Here is a 26,067-nt window from a genome sequence, read left to right as displayed (position 1 = left end):
ATCAATGTAAATTGGCTGGAAAATTGGCAGGAATTGACATATTTCTCATTCATTTCAAATTGCAAGTATTTTCAACATTTCCAAATTCTTAATCGCTGCGATGCACGTCGTACCCTCCAAATTTAAGTTGCTCGCCCGAAACGCGCACTTGCATTCCGTGTTGTTGTAAACACACAGCACGCACACACACCTTCACCGCACATCTATGGGCTTGCGCGACGCGACAAACACGACGCATACATGAAGCAGCAGCCGCAGCCAGCAACCCCACAATCGCACAGAAATACAAGTCACATTATTATACTAGAATCTTCCGCACGGCATGGAGTTGTTCAAGTTCGCATGTCCGAGATTGTTGGTGGTGCGTTTCACGACGACACCGCGTCCGAAATCGGCGGCCAGAGGATACGCTAGGTGAGCGTGTTTTGTGCAAGCGTTGGAAATTTTCCTAGGTTGATTCTATTTTAGATTGGCCGAAGTCGGGAAGTTAGAATCTCCCAAGTTGTCCGGACGTTATGATACAGGCCAGCTGATTCTGCATCGTGTGTTTGGCTATCGCGGCGTTGTTTTATTCCCGTGGCTAGCGCGTGTCTATGATCGTGACCTGCCGCAGCAGAAAGACGCCGATGAATTGAATCCGGCTGTTGTCAAGGAAGTGCACGGCAGGCAGCATCTTTTCTATCAGGTGTTGATTGATCAAAGAGATTGTCCCTTCATTGTGAGTCTTATATAAAACCAACCTAGGCAACCCAATATACATGAAAATGTACATGTTTCCAGCGAGCGCAAACCGAAGCGGTGACTTTTCTCGGTAATCAAGAGTCCTCGAGGAGTTTATACGCTATCCCAGGGTTGGATTATGTAGCACACGAGGATATTATGCCTTATACAAGCGCTGATAAAGCTCCCGTGCAGCACGAGTTGTTTGATAAGTTCCTCGCGCATGCGGGCGATAAAGATCCGCCGTTCATCGCGCAGGAAACACTCAAAGCCTGGCAGAATAAGAATCATCCATGGTTGGAGCTCTCGGACGTGCATAAAGAAACCACTGAGAATGTCCGCGTTACAGTGATACCTTTCTATATGGGTTGTAGGGAATCGCATGCGAGTAGTGTGTACTGGTGGCGGTATTGCATCCGGCTGGAAAATCTCGGCGCGTTGGCAGTGCAGCTACGCGAACGTCATTGGCGTATTTTTTCGCTCTCCGGCACGCTGGAGACGGTACGTGGCCGTGGAGTGGTTGGGCAAGAACCGGCTCTCACGCGTACTTTGCCGGCGTTTCAGTACAGCTCGCATGTGAGCCTGCAGGCGCCCAGTGGGCACATGTGGGGCACGTTTCGCATGGAGCGCGAGGATGGCTATACGTTCGACTGTCGCATACCGCCGTTTTCGTTGGAGAGCAAACCCGAGGGTGGGCCTGCTGCACCGCCAGGATCACTCTAACCCCCCATCGACTTGCTCATTACTTCTATTTGTACATAACTTAGCGATATACACGACGACGGATATGTAATTTATATTTTATATCTAAATACACTCTAAACATCCACGGGGAGTTTGTAAAGGCGGCCGGTGGTGGCGTCCAGGACAATGTTATCTCCTGTGCGGAAGGTGTTGAGGGCTCCTTCGACTCCTACTAGACATGGCAGGCCGTATTCTCGGGCGACAACAGCGCCATGGGATATTAACCCGCCTAGTTCGGTTACTACTCCTGATAACATTGGGAAGTAGGGTGTCCAGGCTACATCTGTGCCATGGGTCACCAATACATCACCCTGTTGCAGTTGGTCGATGTCCCGCAGGTTGTCTATGCAGCAACATCGAGCTGTTACTCTTCCAGCACACACTGGGGTTCCAGTTAACTCAGCTTCAATGTTAGTATACATTTTGCGTTGCTCCGGGGCTGGTTGTGGCATTCCGGAGGATATTTCTGGGAATTTGAAGGAGTTCCATGTTTCATACAGGCGTTTCCTCCGCATTGCCCTGGAAAAAATTGATTTATTAACGTTTTTTTGGTCATTTAATTGAATATTTTTATACTTTGCGATAGGGACTGGATCCGATTGTTTAGATAAATATTTTATCTCATCATAAGTTAGAAAATACACCAATTCAGGTTGTGGGATGATTTGTAGCTGGCACAGACGCTCCCCAAGGAGTTTAATTGCTCCCCGAAACGTGTTTATGTGTCTTACAACTTCGGATTTTGATTTTTCACGATTCACAACTCCCGCACGACATTTCCCAACCAGAAACTTCAAGAAACGTTTGTTCATCTGGCTGCCTAGTTGATTCACAACATCGTCAACGGATAATGGCGGCGCTTTTTTGGTTCCGTTGTTTAGTTTACCCAAAGTTTGCAACATTTTCACCAAAATATCCGTATTATTCCCCCAGGAAGTCTCCATCAATTCAAATTCCCTTGAAGATCGATGTCCGTGCTTTTGTAAAAACTTCTCATATTTTTTATAAGCTTCCGGTATGTCTTTTAATATCTCCTCGGCTTTTTTTGCTTCTGATGAAACAAAATCATCTCTCAACGGAGATTTACGTATTTCTGTTGCTATATCCTCTAAGTCAGCAGGTATCTCCGCTGAAATCACTCCACTCCCATTAGAAAACAACAAAGCAATCTGCGCAAACTTCTCCGGAGTTAATTCACTCCCATCGCCGGCATTACTACCCTCTGATGATAGAATATTCATCGATAACATCTGGTAGAAACTACTCGCACGCGAAGCAATTGAATGTGTGTTTATAACACGCATGAAATCCTCCAGATGGCGGTCAATGCGATATAGCAAGTCATTCAAACCGCCATTTCCGGTTAAAAACGGCGCTGTGGCTAACTTTTGTGTTTCTTCTATCAACGCACCAACTTTCCAGCAGCCTTTGAGTAAATCCCAGACACTGCGTGCTTTTTTCACGATGGTTGTCCTTCCGTTCATGACAATAGCGCGTTGTAACATTTCCGGAGTGGTTACCGGATGTCCACAGACACTTATATCAATAGACCTGACGGTTAAGTCTATTTTATCCGAAGGTACCGCCATGAGGACCTTGAAAAAGTCCATGAAGATGTGATGATGCATGGTTACCAGGTATTTACGACGTGTTAGACGTTGGTTGAAATTTGCTGACACGCACATTCCGACGCTTTCATCCACGGATCGAATGATTGTCGAATTGCATAATGGCGTGATTGCTCCGGGCATTACTTCTTTCACATTCGCGGTCGTGAAAACATCTAAAAACATTAATTTTTAGTTTGAAACATTGTTTTTAATACTCAGTGATATGTAGTTACTTTTATTGCAGAGGATTGGAATGTCAAACTCATGTTCCAACTCGTAATCCGTCCAGTTTTCCAAAAAAGTCACAGGTCTCGCTTGGAGCAACACAAGTTTATCCTTATCAAACGCCCATTCTATGTCTAAATGTTTCCCGTATTTATCTTCTAACTCCACAGCGGTTTTTGATAGAATTAATACTTCTTCATGGCAAATACTCATCTGTCTTGAAGATGCGTCACTTAAATACACTGTCCTTGTGCCGTTTTCCTGACACAGCGTGGTTTTTGTCTTCTTTTTGTTTATCTTCTCTGATTCTATTGACAGTTTATTGTTGTATGTGCGTCGTACGTAGATTAGATCACCTCCTTCTTCACCGGAAACAATACTCTGAAAATATTATAGGTTAGAACTTATTAAATAAAAAAGGTTATGTTTTATACTTCTCCCAGGCCATAATTAGAAGTAATACGCAGGCGGCTTGGGTTTCCATCTAAGTCACACGTGAATAACACTCCGGCAATACGTGAGTCGATCATGGTTTGCACCACGACGCCCATGGATGTTTCTATGTCTAATCCATGATGGCGGCGGTATTCCACGCTGCGGAAAGCGTATAGCGAAGCCCAGCACTGCTTAACTGCTGATAGGATTTCTTCTTCACTACGACAGCCTAGGAATGTTTCGTTTTGACCTGCTGCGGAGGTTATCTCTGAGTCTTCGCTTACTCCTGATGAACGCACAGCAAAAGAAATGTTAGAATTTTTAGAATTCTTCATTGTTAACTGTTTCAATGAAGTTATAATTCCACTTTCTAGTTCTTTTGATATTGGGGTGTTTATTATAACACTCTGTATATTGTTACAAGCTTCTTCTACGATATCCCTTTTGGAGCTTCCAGCACACATTTTTAACTTGGTCATTGCTTTACGGAATTCAGGAGTGCTTTCTGTATGTGTCATCATTGCTCTTGTAGTGATAACAAAACCCTGAGGGATTTTAAAGTTTAATTCTGCTTGTAAAGATGCTAATATCGCCAAAGACTGTCCTTTCCCGCCTGTAAGACTCAGATTCTGCGCTGTGGGATTATCCAATGGTAGAATCAACTCTTCACTAGATGTTTTCTCATTGTTATTAACACTTCCTACTAATGGTGGCAGCCATGTTGTGTTTGCATCACCCCGCGTGCGTTTAAAAAACAATATGGAGGTTACACCACGTCCTGTTGATGTGCATGTCTCTGCTAGTTTGTTAACTAAGTCATAACCAGCGTCCCAGTGGCTGGAAGAGTGTCTAACTTCGCTTTTGTTGTCAAGAGTCATGAATGTCTTCATATTGTTGCGTGCAGTTGATATGTGCACTGTCATGTTTGTTATGTTTCCGTATTCATCAGGAAGAGGTAAATCACATCCGTTTATAGCTATGTAATCACCATTGGGAAGTAGAACAGCGCCATGTCTTACTCTAGAAATATTATGTAAATAATAGGTTATGTTTGTTTATGTTAAGGTTATATTTACTGTGCGGATGGTGTGTATGCTGTACGACGGTTTTCAGCGAAGATAAGTGTTCCATCATCGGTCATGGTTAACATTTCGATGTTTCTTGCGCATTCGTAACGATCTGCCGTACCGAAACGACGAGTTTGGTATGCGCCCAAGGATAGAGTTAGGTTCAAATCAAAATGGCCGCTTTTGACTGTCCCGTGTAGTTCACCAAAGTGACTTTCACCCAGTTGATCACCACTGGAATTTTTAGGTTATAAGTTTACATTTTACTAGTAAAAGTATTGCTTGTTTGTTAATAACTTACAGTTTTTCTGTCCAATTACCATCTCGCCATTGCACACGTCCAACTGCATCTCCAAATAATCCCTTATCGAAAAACTTAGGATATTGCAAAGCGTCACTTGCTCTCGAAAACCTAATAACCAAATATGACATGTCATTTTGACAGACCTTGTGACGTATGCAACCCAACTTACAGACAATTGATCGCAACATGTTGCACATTCTGAATGGAAGTGTTTGTGATTTCTTTCAAGAAGCCATTGAATACAAGCCGATAATTGCCGTCGAGTTGTCGCGAGATTGTTAACACTTTAGTCCGCCACACCTGCGAGCGTAGGGAGCACAGCTGCACGCCGTTCGGAAGGCAAAAAACGCGCCCGTCCGCCAATCGCAGCTGCACCAAAATCTCCGCGAATGTTTGCGGTGACTTACCGACCGCAAAGCGCACGTAAATCGCATTATTATGCAAATCAACGCCGTGAAACACCAATAAATCTTCATCCCATTTCTCGCTTGCGAGTCGCGGTCGGTCAACAGGTAGTTCAACTTTACGATTAATAAAATTGTTTAGTTTCTGAAGACATAGAATCCTTTTCAGCGCGTAGTACCAATCTAAAAATAGATTTATAGGATACATATTAATCTATATGATTTTGAGTACCTTTAGTGCGTTTTTCTCGTCCGTGATTACTGGGTAATGTTAGTTTATAGAGCAATAAGGGCAGCGCAAAGAGCGCCGCGCAATACGCTGCGAAAAACACATCCATTTTGATTTTTTTCGGCGACTTTCTCTCGACGAGATGCACTTGGGATCACGTCCGCGGTCAAACTACAGTCTGTACAGGTGCGTGAGTGCAATTTCAGGTTCCAAGTCTCATTGCCAGCCGAGAAAAGTATTCAAGTGCCATTCAAACGTCGAAAAAACCTCAATTGATTGTAATAAACGCGCATTGCGTAACTGCAACGTTAATCTAATCTGTAAAGTCATGATAAGCATGTAGAGTAATAAGCAATACATCTAATTATGTTAATTTAACATTTTGGGGAACTATAAAAATAACACCGCGGAAGTGATATTGATGTTTGTATAGTAGTTGCCCTTCGATTCTTTAAGTGCTAATTGCCGCACGAGTCGCCGTCTTGATCAATGAATGAATGAAAGAGATCTGAGTGAGTACCGCGCGCACGCTCACTTGTTGAATGTGTTAAGCAGCAGCAGCAGCAGCAACAGCAGTGGCAATCGCAGAAGCGGGGAGACGATGACGAGACGCGCACTGAGTGCGCAGATGTCGAACAACGAACAACGCATCGCGTATCATATCCTAACGCGAATAACAAACTAAAACAAAAACGAATAAAGTCAAAGTCAGCGATATTAATTAATGAGTGGTTCAATGTGTGGGCATAGTGCATGCGCATAACACTTAAGTAAGTGATTTAAGCAGAATTTAAGCACAAAATAGACAAAGGTTGTTGTTGTCTCTTGCTGTGCGTTGTGTGTGGAATAGGATAAAAACCAAAGAAGTTTTGCCCCGATTTGGAGCTGCGCAGTTTTCGCGAAAGGCAATATCCGCCGCCCGTGCCCCCCTCGCGTTTGTGCATAAATCAACCGCGCGCGCGGTAGAAATATCATCATCGCTTGCGCGACCACTGCGCGACCACTGAGGCCTCCGAAGGTGAACTGGTTGTGCGCAGCGCTCTGCCTAGAATAACATTATAACTATAATTCATTTGCAGGAAGATCAGAAACACACCACGATGATGTTCTATTTACTCTGCTTCACGCTGAGTAGTGTTGTGTTGGTTGCCGGTGAGCATAAAGTACACAACATTGTCTTGTACCCGGAGCGACACTCCTGGTGTCAAACCACACCGATCAGACAGGTGGTTGCGATGCCTGGCTATGCACCGCTGACGATTGATAACCACGTGTGTGTGGGCGCCTGCTACAGCTACAGCATTCCTCGCACGCAACCAGCTGAGCCCGGTGAACTCATCGGACCGTACTGCGATAGTTGTCAGCCGAAAACAACGCAATGTTATCATGTTACGCTGCGTCGCGCGAATTTCAACGCTAATCTTACTGATGATACGCAGCAGATGCGTAAACGTGTGCAGATCATCACCGATTGTAGTTGTTCGAGTTGTAGTCGTGCTATCAGCGAGCAAAATCCAGATGAATGTGATTTAGAGGATGGTAATACCCTGGAATTACCTGCGAGTCTTGTTGCGGCTAAAGATAGTCAGGAGAAGGCGGATGGTATGCAACCAGAAGTGCCTGAGTTAATGGCAATACCTCCGCCGAAGACGTATGCAACCCAATCGACACAAACCAGTGCGGAAGTTGGGTTAATGCGCACCTATCATTTATCTGAATCTCTACGACGTTTATTGAGAGATATTCAGGAGAATGATGATAATTTTGTGTCTTCCACATCATTTACACCCGAAAAATTAGTGGATATGCGGCAGTTAGTTGAGATTATTCAAGGTCAGGACGGATTACTCACTGATCGTGATGTGATTGACTTTGTGAACTGGATAAATGAACACGAAGATGAGAATGGCATGGAATTAGATGCTTTGAAGTTGAAAATTGTTTTAGATGCATTTTATCGACGAGAATTACGATTGAAACATAAAAAGTTTGGTTTGGGTACAACACAAACCACGCAAACAGAAAACGATGATTATGATTCATCTACACATGAACATGAAAAGCCTTTAATTGAAGGTAGTCATCTGTCAATGGGGCATAAAAAAGGCGCACATATCACGATGGGTATCAGAGATAATATCATTCCATCAGGTGATGATGGTAATGAAGAAAATGACAATACCTCGGCTGAAATGACAGATGTAGATGGCGCTAGTGGTGAAATTGAGGTTAAACATCACCAGCATCATGTAGGCGACACAATCACAACTGGCGGCAGTGTAGCACACCTTGTAATGGGCCCGCATGGCAGTCTTGTGCTCGCCGCGCCCTCTGCTGAAGAAAGGTTAAGTCTGGCAAGCGATGAAGTTGTTCCCAACCAGGAAGGAACCGTTATAGATTACCACCATCATCGCAATCATCATAGATCCACACCTGCAAGTGTAACTCTCTAGTAATCGTAGCGCTAGTAATATTAACACTCTATTGTTTTGTTTTTTCTGTTGAGATCTTTATTGTATCATTTATTTTGTCTGTTTTTATCTTCCGACACTTACAATACGTACTTAATTTATTACTTCGACTTGGAAAATGTTTTGGCTGTGTCTGTGCCTCTGTGTGTGTGTGTGTATGTGCGTGTTGTTTAATTGTTTGTAATGTTTTTTTGTTTGTTTTGGAATTTGTTGCTCTTTATTCGTGGTGAAATTTTGTTTTATTCTGCTCAGAGATACTTATATTATACATTAATCAGCGGCGTTTGTGTGGCGTTTCATTTTGTTATCGAGCAATTGTTTCTATGGCGGGGAGGCGGGTGTTACTAATCGTTCGAGAGTGGAGAGAAACCCGCACGGACGTACTTGAGTCTCCGTATACATTCTAGTTTAGTTTGGTTTGTGCGTGCCACGCGTTTTCACTGCGCTTTTCACTTGTGATTTTCACAAAGTTTACTCACGTCGCAAGCGGTAAGCGAGTTTATATTTATATCTATCAAGGTTAACACACGTCGTTGCAGTGCAGTGCAGCTGGTAGAATATACAATTACGTGTTGAATTATCTTAATCACGTTTATTACGGTTGTTTGCACCTGAGGAGCGTAGATATTTAAACATTTTTTATAAGTGTTTCACGTGTTGCATACTAGCGGAAATAATACTCACGCGATCTATATGTTAGGGTTATAAAGTAGCATAAGAAAACTTCTGGTAGATGACACCAGATGGTGCTGATTGGTTTGATTGGAGTAGTGCGAATTGGTATTTCTTGCGGGCCACATTGCGCACTCGCCGGTTTTGCGTGCCGTGCTGCTTGTCACTTGCTTCACTTGTTTCGTCCTGTGCGGAAGCAAATTCCTACGTGCGAGTTCATATAACATTAGTCATACATACCTATACTTGATATAGATAAATTGTGCAAGTGTCCAAATTAAACTCTAGTGCGAATAAAATCGATCGTATTAACCTCAAATCACATCTTCATCGCGTGTTGCTACTAAATTGTTAACAGAAAATGAAGAATCGCACGTTTGTTAGAAGTCCTTTTATTGAGTTGCGTCGGCAGATAATGAACTCGTTAATGGGCTTGAGTTGTTGAAGTGGTCGAAGCACTCCTAGCGAGTATAATCTATCAATTGCGAGCTGGTGGAAGCGCGTGCGACGCGCTCTAATCGCCTTAATTGGCCGGGCACAAATTGTGTAAGTTATTTGTATGCGTGAGTATATGCTGGCCGAAATTATATTACTCATCATGGTCATATGACGACGTGTCGTGTATATCGAGTTTCGCTTATCGTGCGCGTATGCGATATGAACGATTCGAAATGCGACGCCTCGGAGAAGTATTTCGCAGTTTTGGCACATGCGAGTTACGATTCAAGGCCCTTTCGCGTATTTTTAGCTGTGAGATTCTCACCGTGTTTTTGTTTTCTAGACGCGACTAGCACGAAACGGAGAGAACGCAGAGATTTGAGGAGTTGTGCTGAATCGGCAGCGCCAGCGTATGATGCATAGTTGTGTGAGGCGGCAGCAGGAGTACTGGAGCATCGCCGCAAGCCCCCCTCGCCAGCTGCTTCTAACACCTCCTCGCTCGTTGTTGTCGCCGTCGTCAGCAGTTGCTGTCCCACGCGCCGCCTCCTGCCCGACGGCGGGTAGAAGAATGTGTGCGCCGTCGGCGTGCTGCTGTTCCTGTTGTCGCGCGAAGAACGATCCGGGCGACTGACACCCGCCGCCGCCGCCTTGCTCACGTCCGGCGACGGTGATGGCGAGCTGACGACCGGTCGTCGCTCGGCGGGCCCCTCATCCAACAGCAATAATCGAGCCAATCAAGCTCAATTGAGCCGCGTGTGCGTGTGTTGCGATGGCCTCCTCGCTGGAGAATCTCAGTATTAAGCGGCAGGGTTATGCGCCCTTCCGCACCAGGAAGCGCACGGATCGCCGCGCCGCTGGTATTGCCGAGCAGCACGCCGAGCTGCTCGCCCAAGACGCGCCGCCCAAAGGTAAACAAACAACCAGTAGCAGAACACACAACCGCACTGCACGGCATAAAAAAAAACACCCGTAATAAATATCAGATTACCTTGTTTATTTTAACTTTGTATATTTTTTTATTGATGTAGACATGGCGAGCGCGTATGAAATGCGCGTTAATCCCGACGAGGACGACGAACTGCGACTCTGCGGCTATCGCCCAACAGCACTCCGCTCGTGTCTCACCTACGCGGGCATTATCCTCACCTGCGGCTTCCTGCGACTATTCTACCACTGGCTACCACATCTCTATCTCAAGAGCAGGTGTGTGCCGTGTGATGTCACCGCTGCGGACTTTGTCCTCATCACCGAAGCCTACAATGACAACCATAAAGTATACTATGTCAAACACCTACGCACGGTAACTGCGGATTCACTCATCGTCGAAGACGATGATGAAGCACCTGAAAAACCACGCGCTACCACTCTATCCGTACATTTCGGCGGGGGGCAGTTCAGACAACTCGAACGCCTGCTCACTTTCACGTGCAAAAAGGTGACGTATATCTGGGATGACGAAACGCACGAATTCGTTAAACTGCGCGGGTTGGACACGGGCGTCAATGCTGTGCCGTTGCACGCAGCTGCTGCCGATGGTGGGCTGTCTCTGCATGAGGCACGTACACGACGCGCTGTCTACGGGCCCAATGAGATCAAAATCAAGGAGTCTTCCATCCCTACTTTGCTGTTTCTCGAAGTACTCAACCCGTTTTATATCTTTCAAGTCTTTAGCTTTGTGCTGTGGTTCGCGGACAATTACTACTACTACGCAGCGGCCATTTTGTTGATGTCCGTGTTCGGGGTTACCATGACCGTGATCCAGACGCGGCGGAATCAACGAAATCTGAAATCAACTGTGCATTCATCCGATGTCTGTACGGTTTTAAGACGTAGGGAAAGTGCAAGCACAGGAGAAGGTTTAGATTACCTGCATACAGAAACCATTTCAACGGAATTATTGGTTCCTGGGGATGTGTTGGAGATACCACCGCATGGGTGTATCCTACAGTGTGATGCATTACTAGTCGCAGGGAATTGTATCTTGAATGAGAGTATGTTGACTGGTGAGAGTGTACCTGTCACAAAAACACCTTTCCCACATCTTGGAGATCTGGTCTATGATGCAAAGGAACACGCTAGACATACCCTGTTCTGCGGGACGCAGGTTATCCAGACCAGGTATTTTGGTAATGCGAAGGTTTTAGCTGTTGTCGTCCGTACGGGTTTCCAAACAGCTAAGGGAGAACTTGTTAGATCCATATTATATCCCCCACCGGTGGATTTTAAATTCGAGCAGGATTCCTACCGGTTTGTGATGCTGCTGGGCGGCGTCGCGGGTCTCGGGTTTATCTACACACTAGTCACGAAGTTCATGCGCGGTGTGGCCGTGGCGGAGATGATTGTCGAAGCGCTGGACTTGATTACAATCGTTGTGCCACCTGCGTTGCCGGCCGCCATGACTGTTGGACGGCTGTACGCGCAAACACGGTTACAAAAACAGCAGATCTTCTGTATCTCGCCGCGTACGATTAATGTCTCCGGGAGTATTGATTGTGTGTGCTTTGATAAGACGGGAACATTAACCGAAGACGGGTTAGATTTACTGTGTGTTGTTCCGGTGGAGTCTGGGAAACATTTCGGGAATCCCATTAGTGAAGTGGAGAAGATGTCCTATGACGCGTTATTATACGGATTGGTTTGTTGTCATTCTTTGACTATAATTGATAAACAAATCACGGGGGATCCGTTGGATTTGAAAATGTTTGAGAGCACCAAGTGGGTGATTGACGAACCGGAAGTGGAGGATAATACAAAGTTTGATATGATTTTCCCCACGGTTTTCACACCCCCGGGCGATGGTGATTCTAATATGCAAATAGCAAGTATTAAAGAGTTTCCGTTTTCATCGAGTGCACAACGCATGGGTGTGATTGTCCGAAGATTAGACGCGTCGTATTTTGAATACTATAGCAAAGGATCCCCGGAGATGATTTTGAACTTTGTGCGTCCGGATAGTGTCCCCGAAGACTTCGGAAGGGTTCTCGAACATTACACGCAGGAAGGATATCGTGTGATTGCCCTAGCCCATAAACAATTGAAGATGTCCTATGCGAAAGTAGCGAAAGTTCAACGCGAAGCTATTGAAAGCGACATGACCATGTTGGGTTTGATTGTTTTGGAGAATCGCTTGAAAGATGCAACTACTCCAAGCATTGCAGCATTGAACGATGCACGAATTCGTGTTGTTATGGTCACAGGCGATAATATATTGACTGCGGTGAGTGTCGCACGTGATTGCGGCATTGTACAACCGTCACAGTCGGTGATTAGTGTTAATGTTGATAATGGCGCTGTGCATTACACACTAACTGCCACCAAGGATAAACCGGGAGGTGTGGAGTCCATTCTGTCGAATTCCTCGAGTGTTGTATCATTGCCAACACTAGAAAGTCAAACAAACACTGATGTTGTGGTTGAAATTGGCAGAGACGATGTAAAATATAATAATTACCGGTTTGCGTTGACGGGGAAGGTGTGGACTGCGATTCGCGATGATCACCCGGAGTTGATTCCACAGCTAGTCACCAGGGGGAGTATTTTCGCTCGCATGGCGCCGGATCAGAAGCAGCAGTTGGTGCAGGAGTTGCAAGCGCTTGGCTATTATGTCGGTTAGTATAAAGTATTTCAAAAATTTCAAAGTTTTTTGTTTAAATAATTGTGTTTTGATTGTTTCTGTAGCTATGTGTGGAGATGGTGCAAATGATTGTGGAGCATTGAAAGCAGCCCATACTGGTATATCCCTCTCGGATGCGGAATCTTCAGTGGCGTCACCATTCACGTCTAAAAACCCGAACATTACCTGTGTGCTTAGTATAGTTAAGGAAGGCCGCGCTGCTCTGGTGACATCTTTCGGCATTTTCAAATACATGGCGGCGTATTCACTCTGCCAGTTCGCGTCGGTGTTGATTTTATACAGTATCGAATCAAATCTAACGGATATCGAGTTTTTGTACATCGATTTATTCATCATTTCGATCTTTGCGTTCTTCTTCGGTCGTACCGAAGCGTACAAAGGTAAACTCGTCAAGGAAACACCGCTGAATAGTCTAATATCTCTCGCGCCGATTGTCAGTATTTCATTGCAGTTGATTTTGTTGTTGGCGGTGCAAACAATGGCGTTCCAACATGTGCAGATGCAATCGTGGTATCAGCCGTTTAATGCCTCATCTAAAGAGGATAAAGATGCTGTGGGATGTGTGGAGAATTATACGGTGTTCACCGTGTCGAGTTTTCAGTATATTATCCTTGCGATTGTGTTTAGTAAAGGCGCGCCGTATCGCGAGAGTATTTTCAGTAATTACGGATTATTAATTTCGGCGATTCTAATGGCGGCGTTCAGTGTCTACATGGCGCTGGACCCGATGCCTTGGTTGCAGGATGTGTTTGAGTTGGAACTCGCGCAGGAGATGCGCTTCAGGGTTTATTTATTATTATACGCCGGCGCGCATTTTCTAGCTGCCATCGCTGCGGAGGTCATCATTGTCGAGCATTGTCTGTTTAAAAAGATGCGCGATAAGTGTGCGGATAGTTCAAAGCGGAAATTCATTGCGATCGAGCGCGAATTGCAGCGTGATTCAAAATGGCCGCCGCTTACGTCGCATTTCCATAGTGCTGCCAGTCCGATGACGCCGCTGCCATCTTGCGAGGCGGAGATTGTCATCGAGAGCGAACAATTCGATAAGAATCACGTGCTGAATTCGTTCTATCGTGCGCCTGATGAATGCAGTATTAACGAGCATGATTGTGATGGTTCGGTGGCGTTGAAATCCAATGGGAGTATTGAATACGCCGCCGGTGGGGCAAGCACACATAGCACTCCTGTGCATTTTCAATCCGCTGTGCAATTACAGTTGCAGTGTGACGGTGATGATGCGGAGAGTATGGGTAGTTTTCGCACGGCGCCGGATGCGTGTAATACCGGACCCAATACGCCGATCTATAAAGGTGTGTGGCCCAATGGTGGGCACAATGGACGCATACGGTCGATTAGTCAATGCGATGGTAATGGCTTTCTAGAAATGGACGTCATTCGGTGATGTCCGCAGATGTACACGATGTACTTAAGCGTGTTCTAGTATTATTAGTTAAGATACATAGAAAACCAAAAAAATCATTTAGTTTAGTATTGTATTAATAGGAATAACGTTATAGCTGGTCTATAAATATAGATTAAATTAACTTAGACTAGTGACTTGCGACGACGCGCACCGCCATCCCGCTCGCCCCATTCCTTCAAGTGTGAGACCAACATACCGCCGAGGATTATCTGCGTTGGATGGTAGACTAACAGCGGCAGGCTTATTTGTGACAAGTGCGAGAAACCATGGAACATTATACGCAATATTGGTATGCCAAGTGTGAGGGATTTGTGCGTCGAGCAGAATACTATTGCGATTACATCAGATGCGTTGAAATCACTGCGGTGGCGATTCGCCAGGGTGAAGGCCAAGTATAACAGGGCGATTTGCAAGATTAACACTGTAAAATCATTAGAGATATTATAGGATATACAGGGTGTTGTTTGTTTGTTTACCGAAAAACACGGTGAATAATATATTCCCCGCGGTTAAACCATCTTCAGGCGTATGGAATGTTTCGCAGAATGTCGCGAAGATTATCAGCATAAGCGCAAACTGACTTAGGACACCCAAAGGTAATGAATGTCCTCGGAATGGTGTGCAGTTGCGGATGACTTGCCCGATTATCAATGGAGATAATACTGTTGTTACTAACTGGAGGACTGTGCCTGTTAGAGGTACAATTGTAGTGAACCCCAACTGCAAAATTAACAAAAATTAGTTTAATTATTATTTAATTTGATTATTTTTACGTTTAGTAGAAGTGAGATTGGCGTGATGATGATCCCCAGGAAGCTGCCAACGATCGAGTTGAAAATGGCAGCTGTTTCGTTACCGTTTGCCGCACGTGTTAATATCACAGCTGAAGATACCGGCGGTGGCATACATGCCACGGTAATAAATCTATAACACAATAATTATAATAATGATTTTTATTTGTTTTGAGTTGGTTCTATTCTTACCCTCGGAGTATCCATAAATTGACGCCGAATATTCCGAATACTTTGACGACGCATTGCATGAATAAAGGTACAAGGACGAAGGTGAACCCCTGGATGAATGCGTGTAGTTTATATTGTCGCAGCGTGTGCAGGACATTTTCTGTTTTCAGTTGTAAGCCACTAATGAAGAATATGAGGCAAACGGCGCCGTATTTCACGGTGTATTCGGGTCGTAGTGGACCACCCTTGATACCCACGCTCGGGAAGAAACTCGCCGCGATAATGCAGCCGAGAATGCCGAGGAGGAGCCAGTTTTTACGGACATATTCACCGACGGTGATTTTCTGCCGCATTTTTTACATTTTTGTTGTTACACAGCTGATTTGCTACGTATATATTGGTATAACCTATTTTTACAAAGTTTACGTGCATGATTTGATCATAGATATTATTTTGATCTATTGATTGCGTTAAACACCATTTAAGAAGATTATATACCATACATTACCCATGTTGTTTATATGATCTTATAAATTTGTTTCAGCCAATGACAACAGCCGCTGAACCAATAAGAAGTCGCGATTTCTACACTCCAACCTCTAACTCTACTCTTCAAATAAAGTCAAACGTATAACTTGACTTTAACAACACTAGATGGCGCAGTGTACACTGCAGGTATAAATAATCACACCGAGTGTTTACGAAACGATTCAATTATATTGTTTGTATGTATGAGAAACGTTAACACGTGGGACAGAATTATGCAGCGATAAAGAAGAGAGCTACGAGTAGAACGAGTGAAACAAGAACATTGTGTGGGCGTGCGTCCGTGGCGGCCCTGCCGCACAATTGGATCGTCTGCTCGTGGATACTCCGATTGATACAACTCATATAATTCCGCCGTGGGAATTTATTATACCGCAAGATGTGGCAGTGCCGGCTTTCATTATACCACACGTCCACCGGCGTCGGGCTGAGAATAGGCTCCTCCATTGGAACCTCCGGGCACAGCATGTTGATCACCAGCAGGACCATGTTACTGGCGACGACCGGTTGCACCAGGAAGGGACGCGCGCAGTCACGCATCGTCCGATTATACCCACTGCGTGATATGTTACTCTCGGAGTAGTGGATGAGGTGATACAGATACATTTCGGTATCGCATGGCTCCGGGTGGGTTTTGTTGATTAGCAAACGATGATCAAAGTCTTTCTCGAAGGTACGACTGGGTTGGTCTTCATCTTCATGCTCGGGTTCGGCTTCTTCAAGGACAACATTGGCTGCTGCTGCTGATGATGGTTGTTCGGTTGCGATGAAATCATCTCCGGGTCGAGCGACTGCTACTTTTGCGAAGTAAATGATTGTTGTGAGTAACCAGGAGAAGATTTCGCCAAAATTTTCAAACGGGGTTAGTAACCGGGGTGACGCTGGTGATACAGTGTGGATATTGGGGAAACATGTCGCTTGGTAGTCGTACATCCGCGTACGGTTGTACACACCTTCTTCGACTAACATTTCGAGGATATCCGGCCGGAAATCACCTAAAAACATCCCTGTTCTTTTTCTATCATAGGCTACGACTATGTAACCATTGTCATCGACGAGCATACAGTGTAACTCTTCAGAGGAACAGGTACGTTTACAGCGTTCATCCCCGCATTGGCTTGTGATGTTTTGGAAGAGTGCGTGGAGGGCACGATGGTACATCTGGAACCCTACTACCCCCACCACGGCTTTCACTCGTTTATCCTTAGGGTCTTCTTTGAATATTGCATGACTTGCTGTTACCAGGACATCGTCGGATGGACGTGGCGGTTGTTCTTCTTCACCTTCTAGAACGGCGACTGAAACGGGCCAGTCGGCGTCGAAGGGTACAGAATACACAAAACTACGTGGTTGTCTATAGTGTTGTTCCACCGCACGCCGGTACCAGACTTCATTGACTGCCTCTGCGTGCAGTTCGTGGAAGTGGACCTTTGGAGTGGCGGCGTTTTGCGGGAAGTCTTGCCAGCGGGTGAGACCGCTATGGGTTGCGAGGAATGCGACGGTTATGCCGAAACGCGAGATGAATTCATGTCTGGAACATATTATTCATGGTAATATTAGTAATATTTTTGACAATTTAAGTTTTAGGGTTATGTAATTGTATAACCATAATCTTACGCTTCCTGGCTGCTGTTTTATTCGAAAAGTGCAAGTCATTATCATACTCTACCTTGGCAGCAATGACATCAACATTGCAATGGGCCTAATACGCAAGCAATCGCGAAATGATTGTGCAAGCAAAAACAGACAATGATATAACCTCTCAAAGTATATAACCTCTAAACACACACTATAATTAATTCAAACACAACCTACCCATTGTCTTCTTTATTCGTATTCGTGATATTCTTGTGAAACCATTCCGTGATCTTCGCGTCGTACAGCACCCGATTGATCAGCGAGCGATCACACTCCTGCGAATGCGAATTGTTCCACTTCCATCCCGGCATGCTCATCTTCTCCAAGAAATGCAGCAGTTCCGCAGCGGGAGAGGAAAAATTACGCTGTACCCTTTTCTCACCCAGATACCTGCAGTACGTCCACGCCGGATGCACCGTCCAGTTGCCCGTGAAGAACTGCGTGAGGTTATTGTTATGCGTGACGAATATCCGATGTTTATCCTCCTTGCTCTGTTGGTCGATCTCATAATGCCCATAACGATCAGGCAGCGCCAGGACCAAGGTAAACGGAGTACCTTCAATACCAGTGTAGTAATAATGACGTTTACCAAAGTGTATACGATTCATTTCATCCATGTGATACTTGACGCGGTATTCCTTATCCCCGCTGGATTGATTCACAATAGCGCTGCGTAACTTTAGTAATTCCGAAGAGAATTCCCTGGGTTCGGTGTCATCATCAAAGAGTTCCACCTCAACCATATCTACACGGTTGTACGCTGGTTTGAGTATACCCTGGAACACCGGACGTAGATCCGGATGTAACAGGATGTAGCCATTGTTGGTGACGATGAATGCGAAACCATTCACACCCACTCGGTATGGTAGTAAAAGACGCTCGATGGTGGCGATTGGTACATCCGTCCCTGCTACGCCCAGGAGGTTGGCGATGCGGGTCTGAAACAGTCGCGCGCATGCGTATTAATCTCATGTTGAACACATAACCAAATCTCTCTACCATATTTCGATATAATTTTTAATCACTAAAGCACTAAATAAATGAATAAATCTGTAACAGCTAGGCTAGGGCTAAAGAATCAACTATGTTTATTTAATATATGGGCTGCTATGATTAATAATTGTAGGTTATATCCGTCGGCTATAGCTGGGCGGGGCCTGCACACGCCCAAACAACATTAGTATCCAATCAACTCCAACCACAACGACTACACGCACGCTACGCTACGGAACTAGCTTGAAATATTTGATTTGGTAATATTTAGTTATCAGAGATGGCGTCACTGCAGATGCGTTTGGGGGGGGTGGATGTTGGTGTCTGCCGGTGTGCAATTACCTCCTTGGTGACTGTGATCCAGATTTTTTCGTTGATCTGTATCTTTTCTGAAATGTTCTGCACACGGCGCGTCATCAACCATCACATCACACAACAAGTATCACATTGATTGGTAATAGAATTAGAGTGGATATAATCTTACCGCATTCTGTCTTTTGTCATACACAGGTAAACTGACAGAGGTCATCAGACGGTACTCCTGGAATTCCCCGGGGACTTTATCCTTGTTGAAGTCCATGCGGCGTTGCTGATACATGAACTTGCGGTCGATGACGTCGTCGATGAAGAACGAAGTGCGGTTACGATTGCGTCGGTATAGTAGGAATCTATCGCGTTGTTTGTTGCGTTCACGGGTTACCCATAGCCAGTTGGTGAGTTTCGGATCGGTGACGTCTGCGTAGACTGGCGACCAAGTGGGGTTAGGTTTCAGCGTTGGATTGAGCACCATTGGGCGTGCCATTACTGGTAGATATTGTAATACTTGCTCGCGTACTTCTGCATACGTGCTTAAATGCACGTAGTAACCTTGATTCGCGCATGCCATCCATTTTACTTCACGTACATCTGATACTTCTCTACCTATTAGGTATGTGAATACACGTACAGGCATAAATGGTAGATTCCGCCAGTTGTACTCTTTGAAAATCTCTTTAAAGTTGTAGTAAACACCATCGGTGACCAACATAATCGCTTGATTACACTGCGCGCCTTCCCCAGCGCGTTCTTCACGATACGATTGCAGCAATTCAAACGCCGCTGTCAATGCCAGTGAGAAGTTTGCGATTTGCTCGGTTTTGAAACCAAACATGGCTTCCTTAAACTGTCGAACATTCGCTAGATTTGCCTGGACGAGGTGTCCTTCGAAACAATCAATAAGCGGGTCTGTTGTGTTGCTGAATGTGTAGATATTGACGTAATCATTGTTTCCCAGCGTGTCCAGGATGTTGTTCACGACGTGTTTGGCGATTTCACGCCGCATGCCAGTCATGGAGCCGGAACGATCGATGAGGATGACGATGTCTTTGGGTGAGGAGGCCGCCTCCACGTACCAGCTGCGCATGCGGCAGTCGTAGAGGTCGACAGGTTCCTGTTTCCAGATCATTGCGGGGTATTGGCGCATGAAACCGGAGGAACTGCCGAAGTATTGCCAGGATATGGTTGGGTCTTGTTTGTAGTTGTCCTGGAAGGATTTGTCTAGTTCCTCAGACCATTTTATGTCACGGATTACTTCCGGAGCTACGGAGAGTAGAAAAATTAGAAAAATATTGTTTTATTTTGTGCCAGAGAAGTGGCAAAGTCATTTAAATGCAGGCATGCAAGATGGCCGCTCAGTTTGTTGTCGAACAGGCAGGCAACCATCAATACACCATCATAACCTTTACCGGGAAGCAAAAAACTGCGAATATTTTACGATTTTGACTTAATTCATCAAATTAATCTGCCATTGGTGTATTAATGGTTGCCTGCATTTAAATAACCTTAAAACTTTTCTAATTAATTTCCTTTTTTACTTACAGCGATCATACACATTACTCGGCACGTGCACAGCACTCACGTTGAGATTAACCGGGATATTATAAAAATTCGGATTGGGATGCAGTGGTAATCGGCGTTTATCCACCGGAGGTTTGAGACTAGCCATTGGTTCCTGCTCCACGCCTTCTTCTCCCTCTTCCTCACGTTCGATTTCATCTGGACGCTCTAAATCATCTTTATTTGCATTTTCCAGTTGTTCATTCTCTGATGGATCCACGTTGACGTTTAAATTTGCATTTATATCTGCATCCGCATCAATATCCGAATCCCCTTCTTCGTTTTGATAATCGTCGATCATTTTTGATGAATATCGACGGTTCTCACGCCGGAGCGCGTCTGTTTGTGGATCGTTTTCGATATTTTTACTTTCATCATCGTCATCGTCATCATCATCCTGAAACTTAATATTTTATAGATTAATATTAAGTTTTACCGCGTTTTTAATTGCTTTTTACTTCTGTGTTGTCATTTTGATGTTGGGGTTCTTCTGTGGTGGTCACTGCAGTTGTATCAATGAGGTCTTTTGCTTTGTAGTAATCGTAGTCTTCTCCGACGTCGTCCTGCGCCGTCGCGGCTACATTTTCAGCAATTTCCATGATTCTCTGCAAGTGTTTAGTATAATTTTTTGTTTAATTAACTAAAAAACTTAATTTTTACCCTGACAGCGTCCACCTTTTTATCCATCATGTTTTTAACACGACTTGTGATCTCTCGCAGTAAAGATTCGCCATCTTTCGCGGTAACAATCGCATGTCGATAGCTCTAAAGTAAGATTTGAATTATTTAAGGTTATGTACATGACTAATTATGTTTTTATTCACACATACCTCAACAACCGTACTTCTACGTGTGACTAATTCACCAAAGTGCCACAATTCACCCCCGAGCTTCTCAGCCCAGTTACGTACACTAAAATATTGAACAAATTAAAAAAATAAATTTAATTTTAATTGGTTTCAGGATGTTTTTAGCTTACAGGCGTGGCAATTCGGGATGTTTTACATGCGCATCCTGCGATCCTACCCTATTCACAATCACCACCGCCACCAGGAATAGCACAACCGGATTAAGGCGCATTTCGGCACACTACTACCTCATTCGCGGACGTTTTCAACACGTGCTGGCCGTTATCAACGCGCGTTTCGCATTTTCCCGCATCTGCACACACTTGCACCCAGCACGAAATGTAAAAAAAAAGATGTGTGTCAGTGGTGCAGCCTGCAGCCAGGACCTTTCGCTAATCTCTAACGCTGATAATACTGAGGTGGGTGGCGGAATACGCACAGCGCAACTCTTCAATCGATAATTTGCTGCATGCGCGCAAGTCGCCGCGCGGCAATTTATCAATTGACCGAGATGATTCAATTACACACACTTGTTTACATTGCATTGTTGTGTGTCTTGCTATTGGCAGTGGGAACAAAAATGTGGGGAAAGATACGCGTATGATATACATTTTTCAAGTGTATTTTGTTATTTTTACCGCAGTTGTAAATTATTTCTGCGTGCGTGCGTTGAAAAAACTAATCCAAACAAATATAGTGCTGCCACGGTGGGTATTTGGGGAACTAAATTTAAAAATATAAACCGAGTGTGGCAAACAACTAGAAATTTATTGTAAAATTAAAAAAAAATTAAAAATATTTTTACGTTTTATTTAATTAATACTAACAATTAATCAATTTATAATTAAATATGTTCATTTTAATTAAAATTTAATGCAGTTTTACCGAATTTAACTATTTTTTAGGTTTGCAACACCCTGTGTGGCAACAGGTGGTAGTTTCTAAACTCGCCGCAACTGCACATTTGGCGCTGCTAATCGTGATGACGTCAGACCTGTCACCCAACCATATGACGCGTTCGCCCGATGTTTTCTTTTCCATCTGGCGCACTGTGTCGTGTCTGTTTACTGTTGAGTTGCTGCAAAACGCAGGCGACTCGATGCCTCCAATCGTATTAACAGCATAGCCACGGCTGCATACACCACAATGAGCGATATTTCAGTGGAAGTCACCGGCGATATGGCTCCGGGGCCATTGCCGCAAAAAAGTGGAATTGCCAGGTAAACAATGAAAAAATGACCACAACAAGGAACATATTTTTAATATAGTGAGTGTTTGCAGTTTATGGCAAATGCCGCTTGCGCTGCCCGACCCGAAAGATTGGCTCGCACAGCAGCGACAAAATGTGCGCCCATGGCTGGTATTTCTACAAACTTCAAATTTTAAAGCACCTGCGTCAATTCCGCGCCTCAGCAGGCGAATTATGAGAAATATTGAGTACTTCCAGAGTAATTACATCTTTGTATTCCTGGGCCTGATTGTTTACTGCTTGTAAGTTGGGATTTTAAGGTGAAAAGTTGAAAGTTAAGGCGGATTATGTTTGTTTTAGAATAACAAGTCCATTATTACTGTTTGCTATTGGTGGATCCTTCTACTGTGGCTATAAATTGTCCAAGAGGCATGCAGCAGGATCAAAATTGGTGCTGTTTGGCCGCGAGTTGACTCTCGCGCAGCAGTACGGACTGGTTTCGTTGGGCTCGATGCCAGTTTTGTATCTGGTGGGTGCGCACGGAGTGATTTTCTGGGTGATTGGCGCTTCCTTCACGTTGATTACGCTGCACGCGGCGTTTTACAACATTGACGCGCTGATGAGCAGCAGCGAGGATGAGTTTGGCCTGCTGCAGGAGGTGTAGCGCATAATGTAGGGCACATATTATACGCTTGCTTGTTGGTTGGTTACGATTGTAATAAATTTTCAATTTGTAAACACCCTGTGTGGTGTGGAGTGGTGAGGCGCATGCGCTCGTGATGGCGCTGGCGGCGCGATTCCGCGAGCCGCCGATGGTGCACGAGCCGGGCGAGCGCACGCAATCGGCCGGCCCCGAGCGATCCCCACCTTCAGTGTGTTCGGGTTCACCATGTTCCCTGTACAACAGTGCGCCTTCGCTGAGTGTCGAAAACGCAATGTACCGCCGCCATTGTTGCCGTGCGGAGCTACGGACGGTCCTCGTCAAATACGTTCGGTTTTATCGCTACAAACCGATATTAGATGCAGAATAACGTCACGGAGATAACGCAGAAACTACTCGGTGCATTAGACGGCGATTATAATGTAAGCACAACCCTTCTAACACGAGCAATGGGCGATTTTCAGCGAACGAACGGCCGGACGGACCGCGCGTCGCGCGCGCGCCCGCCGTGTGCATGTGCCAGCGCGGGCGCGCGGCGCCACGCAACTTGCAGGAGAGCAGAGACGAGCGACGGCGGAGGCCAGGCACAATGCCGCCGCCGATGTGTGTGCAATGTTCTGAACGCGCTCGCGGCCTTATGCCGCCTAGTCCCATCCCCGACGACAGTGCGTGCATGTGTATGCTAACCTCAATGTTGTTGAATGTTATGACCAGTCAGTTATGACAATCGCAATCCACTCGCGCGTCTTGTCGCTGCCGCTCAGACTGATTCTGGTCCACTTGCAGGTTACTAACATGGCTACCATCATTGAAGTCATCACACTCCTGGAGAAGGTTACAATCACCAAAGAGCTGCTCGAGGCCACCCGACTGGGTAAGCACATCAATGAGTTGCGCAAGCACCTCGCCAACGACACGCTGGCGAAGCGCGTCAAATTGCTGGTGAAGAAGTGGCGCAACATTGTGCTGGTGGCGAATCCGCCGGACGTGTCAGCGCTGCCGGTGCCAGTCGCCACCAACGGTCAGATTCGTCCGTCGGCCGCGCCCTTGGATGAGGGTGGAGGCAAGAAGCGGCCGCCGTCGCGGCTTGACCACACACCCACACACGTCAAGAAGCATCGGGCGAACGGCGGCGGGACGGCGCCGCCCTTCGACTATGACTTCTCCGACAACTCCAATTCCTCGTTCAAAGACATCGTGTCGAGCACTCCGGCCAAACAGCCGGTCACGCTGGTCGTCGTCAATTCGGACTCGAATTCGAGTACAAGCGCGCAGGATGCGCTTCTCCGCGAGTCTGCGTACGACGACCAGATACCGAAGAAGCGCGGCCGCAAGAAAGGTAAGTTGCACGTTACATGGCAGTCATGTGACTGGGCACGTTTTTCATCTTGCGGTGCGTTGCAGGCTCGAAAAACCACAAGAATCTCATCGAAGAGGCCGAGTCGTCCTTCTCCAACAAAATGGCCGTGTCGCGCGGCAACGCCAAGGTGAAGACGACGCAGGAGCTCATCGAGAGTCTGCAGAACCGGTCGCTGCCACCGGCCGGAGCGACGCCTACATCACCAGCGCGTAATGTAGACGACTGGCGTGAACGTGCGGCGAAACTCACGGAGCGCGTTAGTCTCATCGACCAGAAGCTCAATTCGGGCGTCAATCGTCTGAAAAAGCATCGGAGTGGCAGCAACAATAATCGAGAGAGCGGCGTGTTGCATCACTCATCACCACTGCAGCATCTACAACGCCCTGCGTCACCCGATGATGAAGATGACGATGAAATCATTGTCGTGGATGATGTGCCGGCGGCGATGAGCAAACAGCACCGTAAACGACTGCCTTCCGATGATAATGACGCGGTGGATAGTCAACCACCGACGGAACAGCATCTGGTGGTGCCACTGTCGCTGTCCGAAGAGGAGGCGCTCCGTCGCCTGCCGCCAATTGATATGGACGGCGGCGAGGACGAGCATGAAACACCAGTTTGCTGGTGTGTGATGAAAGAGCCCGTCGAGTCGTCGCTAGTCGTGGATGGTAGCGCGGAGGAGCGGCCGCCGTTACCCCCGCCACCTGTCGCCTTTCGCGAGCACGTCGACTGTCCGGCGCGCCGCCGTCTCGAGGAGAAGTACAGACTGAACGACGTCGGCGACGAGCGCGTCGCGTTGCTGCACGCCGCCTATGCGGATAATCTTAACGGCAACTACGGCGAGGCGCGCTTGCAGTGCGAGCAGCAGCAGCAACAGCCTTCCTCCCCAACCACCGCCACCTCCACCCCATCCACCATCTCCCATACCGACGTCAACATAGTGCCTAATTTCTATCAACTGCCAGCGAAGAGCGAGGCGTGTAGTGAAACCTACAAGAAGTACAGTATTTCGGAGGGCGGCGAGGAGCGGGGGCCTGGGCCGGGGCAGGATTCAACCAAGGGGCGGCAGTTTTGCGAGTTTCACGAATGCCTCGACCGGCCCTCGTACGACGGCGAAACGCTGCGCATCCTGCCGTACGTCATCATCGACTAGACGACTAGAAGAAGCAGCAGAAGAAGAAGACGCATGAGATGAACAAATACCCGCCCGCTAGTCCGCGCGGCACTCGCGCCTCCGTCCGCCCGCCACTCTATGCCGTTGCACATCGTTGATATTTGTACATATACTATTGTAAGTGATTGTTGAAAAATTGGAGCGGGCCGGGGCGCGAGTGTGCGCCGCGCCGAGGACTTTGTAAGACTGTGAATATCACCGCGAGATGATAGCCCCGATACAAAGCGTAATGATGAATATTAATTATTATTATTATTATTATTATTATTGTAATACTTTATTCGATTCTATCTGCGTCTGCATCCTATTATTTAGTACCAACCAGAGCGAGAGAAGCGCATTGTTTGATTACATGTATCTGAATTTGTTATTTATTCATTAAACAAATGCAACGAGAGCGTCCGCTGTCCGCTGCTGTCCTCACCAGCGAACCGGTGACAACCGG

The 26,067-nt window shown here is 46.0% G+C and overlaps 8 protein-coding genes across 15 annotated transcripts; 5 read left to right on the top strand and 3 right to left on the bottom strand.

Annotated features, from left to right (window-relative positions):
- Positions 1-22: 22 nt before the first annotated feature.
- On the top strand, positions 23-1,549 carry POLDIP2 (DNA polymerase delta interacting protein 2). Its single transcript, XM_065315781.1, has 3 exons — positions 23-414; positions 469-718; positions 781-1,549. The coding sequence occupies exons 1-3, from the start codon at positions 323-325 to the stop codon at positions 1,441-1,443; spliced, it is 1,005 nt and encodes a 334-aa protein (XP_065171853.1). The 5' UTR covers positions 23-322; the 3' UTR covers positions 1,444-1,549.
- LOC135802188 (rifampicin phosphotransferase-like) lies at positions 1,453-6,250 on the bottom strand. The gene is made up of 9 exons (XM_065315730.1): positions 6,097-6,250; positions 5,742-6,038; positions 5,275-5,692; positions 5,103-5,213; positions 4,811-5,035; positions 3,734-4,754; positions 3,308-3,680; positions 2,041-3,247; positions 1,453-1,983 (listed from the first exon to the last, which is right to left on the bottom strand). Exons 2-9 carry the CDS (start codon positions 5,845-5,847, stop codon positions 1,539-1,541), a joined length of 3,906 nt encoding a protein of 1,301 aa, XP_065171802.1. The 5' UTR covers positions 5,848-6,038; positions 6,097-6,250; the 3' UTR covers positions 1,453-1,538.
- A 116-nt stretch (positions 6,251-6,366) lies between these two features.
- Positions 6,367-8,494, top strand: LOC135802196 (uncharacterized). Of its 3 annotated transcripts, none has more exons than XM_065315742.1 (2): positions 6,367-6,756; positions 6,818-8,494. In XM_065315742.1, the coding sequence occupies exon 2, from the start codon at positions 6,839-6,841 to the stop codon at positions 8,189-8,191; it is 1,353 nt and encodes a 450-aa protein (XP_065171814.1). In that variant the 5' UTR covers positions 6,367-6,756; positions 6,818-6,838; the 3' UTR covers positions 8,192-8,494. The 3 variants fall into 3 exon arrangements, with proteins under 3 accessions (XP_065171814.1, XP_065171823.1, XP_065171831.1); XM_065315751.1 differs by having other exon boundaries at positions 6,367-6,764; XM_065315759.1 differs by having other exon boundaries at positions 6,371-6,508.
- A 122-nt stretch (positions 8,495-8,616) lies between these two features.
- On the top strand, positions 8,617-14,503 carry LOC135802167 (polyamine-transporting ATPase 13A3-like). 3 transcript variants are annotated; one of them, XM_065315710.1, is made up of 4 exons: positions 8,624-8,698; positions 9,663-10,227; positions 10,348-12,927; positions 12,998-14,503. In XM_065315710.1, exons 2-4 carry the CDS (start codon positions 10,089-10,091, stop codon positions 14,353-14,355), a joined length of 4,077 nt encoding a protein of 1,358 aa, XP_065171782.1. In that variant the 5' UTR covers positions 8,624-8,698; positions 9,663-10,088; the 3' UTR covers positions 14,356-14,503. The 3 variants fall into 3 exon arrangements, with proteins under 3 accessions (XP_065171790.1, XP_065171782.1, XP_065171773.1); XM_065315701.1 differs by lacking the exon at positions 8,624-8,698 and adding an exon at positions 8,950-9,427; XM_065315718.1 differs by lacking the exon at positions 9,663-10,227 and having other exon boundaries at positions 8,617-8,698.
- LOC135802218 (sodium/bile acid cotransporter 7-like) lies at positions 14,433-15,752 on the bottom strand. Its single transcript, XM_065315770.1, has 4 exons — positions 15,360-15,752; positions 15,150-15,300; positions 14,853-15,096; positions 14,433-14,797 (listed from the first exon to the last, which is right to left on the bottom strand). The coding sequence occupies exons 1-4, from the start codon at positions 15,689-15,691 to the stop codon at positions 14,499-14,501; spliced, it is 1,026 nt and encodes a 341-aa protein (XP_065171842.1). The 5' UTR covers positions 15,692-15,752; the 3' UTR covers positions 14,433-14,498.
- Positions 15,753-16,035: 283 nt separating this feature from the next.
- On the bottom strand, positions 16,036-21,690 carry stj (voltage-dependent calcium channel subunit straightjacket). 4 transcript variants are annotated; one of them, XM_065317017.1, is made up of 10 exons: positions 21,370-21,690; positions 21,221-21,302; positions 21,051-21,155; positions 20,849-20,995; positions 20,373-20,793; positions 19,000-20,093; positions 18,858-18,914; positions 17,700-18,460; positions 17,554-17,586; positions 16,036-17,415 (listed from the first exon to the last, which is right to left on the bottom strand). In XM_065317017.1, exons 1-10 carry the CDS (start codon positions 21,468-21,470, stop codon positions 16,098-16,100), a joined length of 4,119 nt encoding a protein of 1,372 aa, XP_065173089.1. In that variant the 5' UTR covers positions 21,471-21,690; the 3' UTR covers positions 16,036-16,097. The 4 variants fall into 4 exon arrangements, with proteins under 4 accessions (XP_065173089.1, XP_065173090.1, XP_065173091.1 ...); XM_065317018.1 differs by lacking the exon at positions 17,554-17,586; XM_065317019.1 differs by lacking the exon at positions 18,858-18,914.
- A 531-nt stretch (positions 21,691-22,221) lies between these two features.
- On the top strand, positions 22,222-23,165 carry LOC135803430 (prenylated Rab acceptor protein 1). The gene is made up of 3 exons (XM_065317036.1): positions 22,222-22,458; positions 22,520-22,729; positions 22,788-23,165. Exons 1-3 carry the CDS (start codon positions 22,385-22,387, stop codon positions 23,089-23,091), a joined length of 588 nt encoding a protein of 195 aa, XP_065173108.1. The 5' UTR covers positions 22,222-22,384; the 3' UTR covers positions 23,092-23,165.
- Positions 23,166-23,287: 122 nt separating this feature from the next.
- MED26 (mediator complex subunit 26) lies at positions 23,288-26,019 on the top strand. The gene is made up of 3 exons (XM_065317027.1): positions 23,288-23,510; positions 23,875-24,427; positions 24,493-26,019. The coding sequence occupies exons 1-3, from the start codon at positions 23,448-23,450 to the stop codon at positions 25,599-25,601; spliced, it is 1,725 nt and encodes a 574-aa protein (XP_065173099.1). The 5' UTR covers positions 23,288-23,447; the 3' UTR covers positions 25,602-26,019.
- The last annotated feature ends 48 nt before the right edge of the window (positions 26,020-26,067 follow it).

The sequence above is a fragment of the Atheta coriaria genome, unplaced genomic scaffold (genome assembly GCF_025399875.1).
Source record: "Atheta coriaria isolate IRGN ID8LTWV9N9 unplaced genomic scaffold, Caltech_Dcor_3.1 hic_scaffold_2_pilon, whole genome shotgun sequence".
NCBI lineage: Eukaryota > Metazoa > Arthropoda > Insecta > Coleoptera > Staphylinidae > Dalotia > Dalotia coriaria.
This window is presented reverse-complemented; position numbering and strand designations above follow the sequence as displayed.